General features: G+C 31.6%; 2 protein-coding genes across 2 annotated transcripts in view; one reads left to right on the top strand and one right to left on the bottom strand.

Moving 5' to 3' along the window:
- Positions 1-140: 140 nt before the first annotated feature.
- Positions 141-4,893, bottom strand: LOC140750241 (uncharacterized). Its single transcript, XM_073083710.1, has 5 exons — positions 4,588-4,893; positions 3,094-4,222; positions 2,501-2,654; positions 1,696-1,842; positions 141-1,033 (listed from the first exon to the last, which is right to left on the bottom strand). Exons 1-5 carry the CDS (start codon positions 4,729-4,731, stop codon positions 928-930), a joined length of 1,680 nt encoding a protein of 559 aa, XP_072939811.1. The 5' UTR covers positions 4,732-4,893; the 3' UTR covers positions 141-927.
- A 664-nt stretch (positions 4,894-5,557) lies between these two features.
- Positions 5,558-12,074, top strand: part of PCB (Pyruvate carboxylase) — a 39,125-nt gene continuing 32,608 nt past the window's right edge. The window contains exon 1 of the mRNA XM_073083596.1: positions 5,558-5,698. The gene's annotated coding sequence lies outside the window, so the exon portion shown is untranslated. The remainder of the gene's footprint in view (positions 5,699-12,074) is intronic.

Below are 12,074 nucleotides of genomic sequence, written 5' to 3'. Positions count from 1 at the left end.
AGATTTCTTCTAAATAAGGTGGCGTCATCTTTAGGTAACGTACTATTATCATTGTTAAATATAATAATAATATTAGTCTTACAGAGGCGAGTATCATGTATATTTAGCACTAGAATATCAATAAAAAACATATTTTCATAAATAATTTTATTCTTTATTAACCGGGTACAATTTATAGACTTACAACAGTATTGTCTGTTTAACAATAAAAATAAGTAACGTTGAAATAATATCTAACTATACTAATAGTTTTATATAAAATTATAAAGGTTTTGTAACAATGCAGAATTCTTTATACAACAAATTTAATCAAAAATCTTATATGGGTATCAACATTTAAAAAAATATTATCAATATTACATATTGAATTAGAAAGTCTTTACTCACTATCCTATCGTATAGGACTTTGGAAGTTATTTTCTAGAGAAACAATATTGCAAAGTTTCGTCACTATTTCAATAACACTATTAATTGACGTGTACATTAGACTGTTTTCATCACAGAATACAGGTCTGTAGTTTTCGTATTACACAGGTGGCGCCTCTAGCGGGAGAAATTGGATAGGTTTTGTCTCCATTCAATCAAAGCGCCGTACAATATGAATTTCTCACTTTATTGTTACCGTATTAGGCAATGCTATAAATTGACACAAAAGTACTATTAATTTACCCATTTATATGATCTGAAATTGTTTTAGTATGACTATAGCCTGGATTAGTAGTGACGACATTGGTCCGACTCACGATGCTTGGCGGTTTCCAGGTTCGATTCCGGCCAGCCAGATATCTACGACGATATATGACAAGTTTCAAATCCTCCGTCTGGATGTCTGTGTACTCGTTTGCATAATTATGTTCATGGTTCATGTTGCATAATACAAATCAAGGAATTCTAGTGTAATTATATGAGAATTGAAAGCATAATTTGTCAATACTCCGTGTTCAATGCTTCTAGTTGTTGTGAAATGAAATGTTCGGAAATATGTTGCCGGAGCTCAGTCTTCAGTCGAAAGCTTTTCGTGCATTGTGAACATCTGAAATAAAAGAATATTTAAGATTATTATTAAATGTTAATATTCTTTATTTTCTTTTTTTATACTCCTTAATAACATAAATATGTTTTACATACAAACTGAGACTTATACGACATGTTCCAACTTAGTCTTCAGAGTGGTAACAAGTCTATAACCGACCTAAATAGAAGTCCAATCCTATTTGGATCCTGCTTACATATGACCATGACAGCTAGTGACTGTTCAACATGCATGTAATCCACCTTAAACTGTAAGCACGATAGCTACCCTATATTATAAAACAAATATCAGTGGACTTATGTACGCATACATTTTTTGGTTGGCGTGATTACAAAAATATTTATACATTCACACAAATTTTAACTGAGCACATCGAAATTAAAAACTACAAATATTACTACAAATATACTACATTTCGTACTACGTTAAAAATATGTGTTACATTAGCGGCTTCAATTTACTCCCATAACAAAATTACACTGAATTATTTTCCGAAACTCTCCAAAACAATATATACAAACAACTTAAGAAAAAATCAGCACCCGACTATGCGTAAGAGGAGTCGTTAATTATAAATCCTAGGAACTCTGATGCTGATATGCTTAACTACAAGACTGACGACAGTAATGCAGAATAAGTCAAACAGCGAACATGTATCTTACTTATACAAATTCTCTCCTAGATGCACTCTTCGATGTTTGACGAGGTCGTTGCTCTGAGTAAACGCCCGTTCGCACATATCGCATTTGTACGGTTTTTCGCCCGTGTGAATGCGGTAGTGGCGCTTCAGATGATCTTTACAGGTAAATCTGAAAACAAATATAATTTTATATAATAAACTAGGCAATTACAATAACAAGGAGCAATCCAACTACTTATAAGTACTATGTCACTTATTTTTTTTTTTTTATAATATAGTAGTAGCAGACGAGCATGCAGTCCACCTGATGGTAAATGGCTACTGCCGCCCATGGACATCTGTAATCAACCCCAGATAGGATTAGATATTCCTACCTGAGGTCGGCCACAGATGCGCCGCTACCCCTGAGGACTAAGCTGGAACGCCTCGGAAAAGTCTGTCTGTCACTTCTACAATTTAGACCAATTAAAAATTTAATTTGTGAAATTTTGCGTATGAAAGCTTATGTACCATAAGCAAATATTATAAGATGTTACTGAAGGCCTTCAAACTGAAGAAAACAGGGATAATTACACAAAGAACCAAATGTACAATTAGTAAAAACAAAAAGTAATTAATAAAAGAAATCTGTATCTCAAAACATTTATTATAAGGATAATTACATTTTTCTAGGACATGTTTGTAAGATTAAATGTTTTTATATCCTCCGTTCGAAAAATCAAATGTAAAATAATTATATCCGCTTATATTTCTTAATAATTATTTCATTTGTAATTCCAATTTATAATATTATATTTACAGTTAAATTGAAACCAGGGCAAACTCACTTCATAGGGCATGTGTCACACTGGTGGGGCTTGACACCCAGATGCCTCATATTGTGTTTCGCGAGGGATGTCCTCTTGGTAAAGGTAGACCCGCACTGCTCACATGCAAATGACCGCTCGCCTGTGTGTGTTATGTTGTGGGATTTCAGCTCACCTGAAAATGTATATTGAGAAGCTTATTAAGCATACTAATGGTCAATTTGGTGTAACTTTGTGGTTCGACTTCAGAGGCACTGCCACACCCGATTCTGTCTAATAATGGCAATGTTAAATATTCTTCGCTTTGAACAAGGTTGTGATAAGGTTGCAAACTTATCCAAAATGTTCCAAATTTATCCTCAATGCATCACATTAATCTATTTGATTTACTTTAAAAAATAATTCAATGTTTGTGGCAGAAAAAACTGAGACAGTTAATGAATTAAAAATCAAAGATTAATTAAAAGTCACTGGAAGGATCTTGGAGTAACATTAATAACTAAATATTAAATTGATATATCCGACATAAGTATAAAGTTTATGTGTATAAGCAGCAATCACTCTTATTGTTTATTTATTAGGGAACATAATAAACATTTCATACATTTTCATACCTTTACTAACAAATTTTCTAGGACATAATGTACAAGCAAACAGTTTCAACCCTTGATGCCTCTTCATATGTTGATTTAAGTTTGTACTAGAATCAAACCTCTTCCCACAAGTTGGACATAAATATGGTTTCTCTTTAATATGAATCCTTATATGAGTAGTCAGGGTCGTCAAATGCGAAAATGACTTTGAACACATAGGGCATGGGTGTGGTTTAATACCATTATGCTTATTAACATGTTCCTTCCAAGAGTTTTCTAAGGCAAATGTCTTTGGGCATAAAGAACACTTGTATTGATGATTGACCTCATGAGACAACTCATGTCTCTTTAAATGGCTTGTCTTTGCAAATACTTTGCCACATATTGAACAAGATAACACTCTGCCTTTCTTTGCATGTTTTCTCATATGTGCTGATAGGGCATTCTTAGATTGAAATGTTAGAGAACAAACTTGACATTTCTGTTCTATTTGTTCTTCTTGAATCTTCCCCAAACTGGATTTTTCTATGTCCATGTTCCCCTGATGTGTGTTCAAATGCTTAACAAACTTATCATGGTCTGTGTATGTCTTAAGGCAAAGATCACAGGTATAAGATTTCATTTGTGTTTCGTGTTTCTTCTTATGATGGTTTAGGTTTGAAAGTTTCCTAAATTTCTTATTGCACAACTCACATTTGAGCTTATATGTTAGTATCTCGTTAGAATCTATTAAAACTTCAATATTCTCAATATTATTATTTGCATTCAATGATTCAGAATCATGATCATTTTGATGACCGATCTCCACTTTAATATCTAGATCTGATAAATGATTATCATTATCATCAGCATCATTTTCCAATTTAATATCGTTCAATGAATTATTCTCCAAATTTTCTATAGATTTATTATCATTTTTCAACATTTCTGTAGAGAATTTATTATTTTTATCCAACATTTCTACTATACCTTTATTGTTATTATCTAACATATCTATAGAGAGCTTATTATTTATATTACTTTCACATTTAACCTGCTGTTTTAATGTTATATCTACAGCATTAGCAAATTCGCAGAACTCATGAAATGCTTTTATGCACACGAAGCACTTGCTACATATTTTTTTTGGTAATTTATCTTCTTTCTTGATCTGTAACAGAAAAGGGTAGAGCCTTATTGTGAATGAATGTTACTGTAAAAAAAGGTGCTGATGATGATGATTGGAATGGTGTAAGGCATTATGTCTCAGTCTGCAAAAGTAGCAATGTGGGTGTGAACCTTCAGTACCCAATGTGGGCGTCAGTACCCAGTTCACATAAGATAACTCAATAAAACTCAGTATCACGCTCATCACAGTATGCATTGGATACCTTCCACATGCCAACTGACCAACAAAACAAATGAATATATATTGGTTATTTGTCTTAAACAATAACAATGAAGATTTTCATATTCTCAAAGTCTGTAAAGGTTATTTTATGAATATATGAACATACACCGTTACTTGTTACTTACATCTAAAGAAGTAGTTTTGTTTATAACATCAGCGACACTCAATCTATGACCTATTTCGGCAAATATACTGTACGTATGATTAGCAGAGGTGTTGAGACAAGTTCTACAACAATAGTCGAAGTTATAACTCTTTTCAGGATTCATGTTCACATATATAAAAGTAATAACAGTGTTTTATTTGAAGAAGAATTTGGTCCGTTTCGCTTTTGTTTTGTATTCAATCTTCTATTTACAGTTACACTGCACGCGTAATGAATTATTCACTCTCATACAAATTCACAACAAATCTAATTATTATTTAATCTAGCTGATCTAGGCATGTGTTCGTTTGTTAAATATTTAGATTTTTTAAAACGAAATAATCGATTTTTTTATTAAACCGATTCGGAAGTTCAGTTCATTCATCATTTTATTTCATGAATACGAGTTTTTACACCCCAGTTTTTGTGTAACGAAACTTCATATTAACATGTTTTTGATATTTTTGATGCCGGTTACGACGTTTCTTACCTTTTCAATAAATGCCAGTTTAATAAATGCGTTGCAAGTTGCAACAACCGCTAGCAATCTGTTCATACTCTGTTAAAAGAGAATCGATTACATTGTATTCGATTACAACCAGTGCTCGATTTTTACGATGAGCATGCCTACTAATCAAAGTCATATGACAATTCATGACATATCAGTTCATACTTCATATGTCAATTACTTTTTTTCGGTTTTACAGCCTAGAATAAAATCTGTTTGTTAATATTTATATTTATAATCGCATAAAAATAATATTGGTCATTATAATGATCACAATGTATTCAATTGTAGTTCTTTCCCAAATATAATTGTTTATAAAGTTTTATTCTTGTACGTTTGACCATTAAAGATTACTTCAATTTTCTTTACATTTGAAGAACCGGAACGTAGATCAGTAAATAAATCCGAAATGTCAAAATTCAGATGACAGTTATTGACATTGGTTCGACGTCATTCTTTTCCTGCCAGATTGAAATTAGAATTGAAGTTGCGGTTTGCGACTGAAATAAGCTGGTTGTCGGCTTGAACCGCGAGTGAGTTGATAGGAATTTAAACCTTATGGTAGAAACTACGACATTTTCAAGTAAGTCGTTTGTGTTTGGATGTAAAAAAATTTTAAATTGACTATCCCTCCTGATTAATGGGAAAAAATGATATTTTAAGTAATTATTTATTTTAACTCAGCGCTTATTGTAATTGCGTATTTTAGTTCGTCCGATTCTTTTGTTTTATTTGTTTATTATGTAATTTGAACTACACGAGAACGCTTCTAGGTGTTCCTTATTTATATTAATAGGCTATTAATATGTTAAACAATTGTTAAATTAAATGTAATGTTATTAAGTTGACGTCTAAATATTAAATTCATGGAAGTAATGTAGTTCAAGGCACACCAGCACATTCACGTTTGACCTCTCACCCATTAATTTATATCTATGTTGTTTAAATAATTAACTTGTCTATTATCTAATAGTAACATTATACAGGTAATATAAAATAGTACAATATAAATTACTTAAATATTTTAATGTAAATATTTTATTTCATTAATATTAATTATCATTAGCATTCAAAGGAAAACATGATAGGTGCTATAAGAGGTAATTTAAATAATTGTAAAGAAAATGACTCAAATTAATTTTACTTCACAGTAACCATATTTTATATTAACAAGTCTTAATCATTAACAACTAGAAAAAGAAAAACAAATTGATATTAACTCTTATTGGGCTCTTATTTATCATTGGCTTTTTATGGGCTATTTGAATATAGAATTTATGCTACACTCCTAGTCATAACTAGCTTCAAAAATATCCAGATTTGAGTTTGTTGAATTGCCAAAATGCCAAAAACACATTCTCCATTAAAAATAAAATGCCTCTGTACTATTTCAGTACTAGTTCTTGGCACTGGGGACGCTAGAAATTACAGTTGCAATAACTAGGTATATAATTATGTACCAATAACTTGTGTTTCAAATTTTTGTTACATAATTCTTGTTTTTTTTAATCACTGGGTGTAACAAACAAGCATAGAGTTCACCTAATCATAAGTGGCAACTGCCACCCGTGGACATTAAAAATATATCTAGACTATTAAATTCTTCCATCGCACAAACCTAACAATAAGGCAGAAGTTAGATTAGTTTTAATGCCTCCGGTTAAGACCATGTTCTACCATCTTTGAATAATATCAAAACAATAATAAAGTTTTTTATTGTTACCAATTTTTAACTAAATGCAACATAGCCTGCATTTTTGACAAAATGTATAAGAAAAATACATACATACTTGCAAACTAAAAATGGGGCCCTTTTACTCGTGACTGGTATTTAAAACACAAAATCTTATTCTTTTATATTTAGTACTATAATTCATCTTTTGTATAATTTTCATATACATAAGTACAAAACCCTATAGTTAGCAATCAATATATATCTTTCCTTCAGAATTAAAATTAAGACACCAGTGTTATTGTTTAAATCTAAATTTTTTACATGTTTAGTTAAGCCCATTATAAATACTTATTTTATCCACATCATGTTTATATCATTATAACGTCTCGAATTAAATTCTCCGTTTAATACTAAATTCGACTATACATAGTATGGCAAAAAAAATATCTAAAAAACAACATTTTTCTACAGTAAAGAGTATCATGTTTACTGTAGGTACAATGTTGCTATGTAGCTAATTTAATATCGGCAAAAATCACGATTAAGCCATGTGATAAACGTAGTTAGCGGCTCCCGTTAGCGTGATAACGATTATGCAGTTTTATGTGACCCTAAGTGATAACGTAAAAACCTAACACCTACGTTGTAAGGAAATTAAATCATTCCATCTTATTTATATAAGATTGAATGATTTAATTTAATAAATGACATGTGAAAAATAAGGGACATTCTGCATAAGGTATTATACTAGTATACACTACAGGGTGTTCCAAATGAATGATAAATAAGAGTTGATGGAGAACAAAGTAAAACCTACTGCTTATTGTCGAACACTTATAGTTCCTAAGAATTAAGCTGAAATTACAATAAAATATTTTGTTAATTTTTAATAAGCCTAAATTTAATATTTCGTAAAAGTAGTCAGGGAAACTATCGTTAGTCATGACAATTTTAAAATACATAAATTATTAACTAAATCGTAGCTCTTTCCGTCAGCCAGTAAGCCAGAGTTAAACATGGTAACTATTGATAATCAAATAACACAAGCAAATATTATAAAAATCATATTAAGTTGAACCGTTTTCAATAGTCCGTACAAACAGTCAAACAAGAAAACGTGAACACTCTGTATAGCATCGAAAAAATAAACGTATAACTTTTAACGACAAAATAACCGCGACAGAACTTAGATAGCGGTTATGTATTAAAAAAAGATATTTATCTATTTGATTTATCTCTATATCATAAATTTAAAATTATACAATATTATGTTATTAAAAGATCTTAACAGTCCATAAATATTCAATTTCATATACCTACGTCCACCGCGTCTTTGGTCTTGCTAATAGAATATGCGAATAATAATATACTCATTCATCACTTGAATATAAATGCAAATGCATGCAGCGATCCATTGCAAACCTTGTTAAGTTAATAAGAACAATTGAGCAATAAGACGTTTTTGGGATTACAATTTGTTGGACGCAAAAGTTGGACACTATCATTAGTCTCAATGCATAAGTCCATCTAAAGTGTAGCCACGAAACTCTACTTTTCGCTGCCATAACGGGACACATAAGGGTTTTGGTGCTGTTTTACGAGAACCGTCGTATACATAATCAAATTTCCATAAAATATTTAGTCACTGCTCACGTATGTGTTACAGTAGATATAAATACTTTAATGCATATCGCGTAGAGAATGCTTTTTGCCTGCCACAGCGCGCCTCTGACACACTTTGTATGTATTATTAGGCACTATAGTTAATTTACATCTAAAACATCTAAATAATAAATCTATCCAATAATTCGCCTAACAAATATCCAAATTTGACAAATTCGGCCAACTGGATTGCCTTTCAAACAAAATAAGCATGACATAAAGCGTGCAGTATTGCGGAGGTACGACTTGCATGTTCAAATTGACTCCTAGAAACTAGTTAAACCTGAGGTTAAAATATTGTCCGCAGTGGAAAAACCTTACACGTTAGTCACGTAATCTGTCTGGGCAAATAAGCCCAATTACTCCAAATAAGCCTAACTAGTAGACAGTCTTTAATACCTAGCTGAAACCACGCCATTAATACATAGCTGAAATCCACTCAATCAATAATACACTGTCTTTAATACATCATTCTCAAACCATTATTGGGCACAGGTATTTTCAGAAGTTTTGGGCATAGTCCACGAAGTACAGCAAGTGCGTGTTAGTTAACTTAACAAAACTTTGCGACTATTATGACAAGCTCTAAGGCGTTAGTTTTCCTTACAATAATTTACTTTACCGTTAAAGCAAGTGTTAATTACTTTCGCACATCTGAACGTAACACCAACTGTCCATAAGAAATCATACTTCCATGCAATACCGTCTAAGAATTAACAGCAACGTAAATAAGGCCTAGCTACGAAACGGATAAACGTAACAGTCTTGCCATTGAACTCTCTGATAAGCTTCTTAGAGGTCATGATGACCTGCTTCATGATTAGTGCACGAAACAAGATACAACAACACTTGTCTAGCTTAGTATACAGTAGCTTAGTCATTTACTTAGTGTCGCGCCGGCTTGCGTGCAGTGCGGACGTGTTGTGTTGATCGTGTTGGAAAATATTCGTAAGGTAAATTTTTTTCTGCAATTGAATTCTATTCTTCTATCAGCAAAATTCGTGAATGTATAATTAATTTTATTGGGATCAATGCCGTTGTTGTGTTATAAAATTTAAATGCTAATGTTATTCGCCCTTCAATTCTCAAAGTCATACCAACTCCTGCAGGTCTAGAGATAATTTACAGTTTACAGTTCATCTTCCATTAATGGCAAAAGTCAATTAACGATAAAATAAATTAATACCATTTGAATACAAAGTCACGGAGTATAGCGTGCTAAAGGATGTAAAAAATGAAAAAAAAAATTTGCGCTATTATTTCAAAACCGGTCCGTGTACTTTTGTCTTCGCGTGACCCGAATCAACTGAGTTGTAAACCAAAAATCTGGGAACGATTTTATTCTCGTGTGTATTGTTTTATCGACACATGTAAAGGTAATTTACGAGAGTATTCAGCATACGATGTGTAAAGGTCGTTTCTTGATAAGAATACTTAATTTTCATCCTCGCCGACATGAATACGATACGAAGGTAAGCTTGGATGCATTAAAAGATTGACGGGATTTAATAGATAATTTAACTCTGAGAGAATTATTTAGTCATGCTATTAACCTAAAATATTTTTATATAACCTACTTAAATTTATTGTTATTGATTTGATTTAATCAACCAAATATTTTTTTGAATCAAGTTTACACATTTGCAGTGATATTTGATGAACTTTTAAATTTGCGTTATCTAATAGAGATTTCGCTTTTATCAAACAGAATTGCTAAATAAACCTCAAGGTGAATGATCTATTACAACTTTTGCAATTATAGTGTTGCAAAAGTATTATTATATACTATAAAAAAGAAATCAGCGGCCAACACATTTCAGAATTTTAATATGCGTATATTCTACTAAGGTAAACATATTTTGGAAATCATTATTTTATAAGTTTGTTAAAAATTGTTATCATCATTGTAATTCCATTGGCGCCGTTATCATTACTTCTAGATAATATGTATGACATTCAGCTTTAATCAGCTATCATACTCATACGGAAACTATTTAATTTTTGTCATAATTAAAGATAATAATTGTTATAAATATCTGTTATTTGATTGATTAGCCGGTGATTACTCAAATACTGACCTAAAAATATTTGTACTCAAAGACATCCATTGACGTAATATTAACCGCATAACAGGACAACCCAACGATGTGTAAAAAGACGGAAATTATGCATATAAATATAACAAACGACGTAGACTAAATAGTATAGGTAACTAAACATTCATCCATTTGCAGCAATGATTACCATTTAACTTACCACTTATTGGCTTGCACGTGTTGAAATATATACATTTCTCTGAAAATATAAAAAGATGTTATGTAAACCTCTGAAAACAGCAGAGTGCATAGGTCAGATGGATCAATAAAAAATGGCATTGTCAGCTAAAATTTTTGTAGCCCAAGAAACCAACAGATTAAGAAGTACTCAACAATTAAAATTAATTACGACGCGTCTAAATAAGGCGTTATAACTATCTGACGTTAAATAAGAATTAACGTATCCCTTGAAAACTCTCAGAACTTAAAGGCTTTCTGTCTTAAAGAAGTCATAAACGCTATATAAAAACATTAGGGCCCAAGATAGGGCCTTGGTGTATCCCATGCCTAAATGTTAGAATTGCATAAGCGGTCCAAAACGTTTGATTGCACATTACATTTGCTGATAAAGTAGCGAATCTCCAGTTAAGCAGCGGTAGCATATTCTCCTTGGATTAGCTGTTCCGTGTTACCTAGACCCCTATGTAAGGCGTATTATTCTTTAAATCTGACACTTCCTCTTCGATCGTATATGCTGTTAATAAGCAAATTGCTATAAGTGCCTCTTCCACGTGACTCCGGATATTATGTGTTTATGCTTCGCGTGAGCTACTGATTGTCTAAATAGCTCATAACATCTGGAACCCACATAGCAGTTTCATCTATTACGATAGTTTCCCTAGTGACGGACGTTCATCAATTAATACTCGTGGTAGTAAGTGGTTGATTTGCAGTGACGAGTGTAGCAAAACTATTAATAGGTCTTGCTTTGCCCGGATCGGATGTACAGTGCATAGAGTTACATTCAATTAGTGTGTTATCGATACGGTGAATCTAATTACTGATGTGTTAACGGTTTTTGTGGTCGTAAGCTATTCAAGATTAATTAATATAAAAATTAATCTCTTATTACATGTTATAAATAACATATTTCCATAATCCGTCAATCTAGAATTATTAATTTGTCACCCATCTTAAATTTTTTTTGCGTTAATAACTAACGTTATACCGATACCGTATAGTCATCATTTCTTTGTATTCTTCATTACATGTACAAAACTTACAATTAACTTTATACATACGTATACATAAGCATAAAAAAGAAAAACAAATAATTATGAATTAAATAACTTACGACTTAATTTGTTTAAGGTGCTCAACTTTTTCCATAAAATAAAAATCTTTTACCTTGGGAAATAAATGGGATTAAAAGATCGAAATATCGTACTCTACGACAATACATTTAAGATCCAAAAGTCGTGACAAAACATGTTGAATGTGTAACTATGCCTTCTAAACAAACTGCAAGATGGACTTTGCTCACAAACTTTGTTAAGCAATGATTTAAAAAACATGAGCGATACTAC

The sequence above is a fragment of the Epargyreus clarus genome, unplaced genomic scaffold (genome assembly GCF_041222505.1).
Source record: "Epargyreus clarus isolate Ecla_fem2 unplaced genomic scaffold, WU_Ecla_fem_2.2 ptg000001l, whole genome shotgun sequence".
Lineage (NCBI taxonomy): Eukaryota > Metazoa > Arthropoda > Insecta > Lepidoptera > Hesperiidae > Epargyreus > Epargyreus clarus.
Note: the sequence above shows the minus strand (reverse complement) of the source record. Positions and strands in the feature narration are given on the sequence as shown.

What these genes read in the sequence shown, in the direction of transcription:
- LOC140750241 (XM_073083710.1), bottom strand. Translation starts at nt 4,731, where the DNA reads ATGAATCCTGAAAAGAGTTATAACTTCGACTATTGTTGTAGAACTTGT. An exon ending in TGTGACACATGCCCTATGAA is followed by an intron (nt 1,843 to 2,500) that starts GTGAGTTTGCCC and finishes ATTTGTTTTCAG; the next exon opens with ATTTACCTGTAAAGATCATC. An exon ending in CTAGGAGAGAATTTGTATAA is followed by an intron (nt 1,034 to 1,695) that starts GTAAGATACATG and finishes CTTTTATTTCAG; the next exon opens with ATGTTCACAATGCACGAAAA.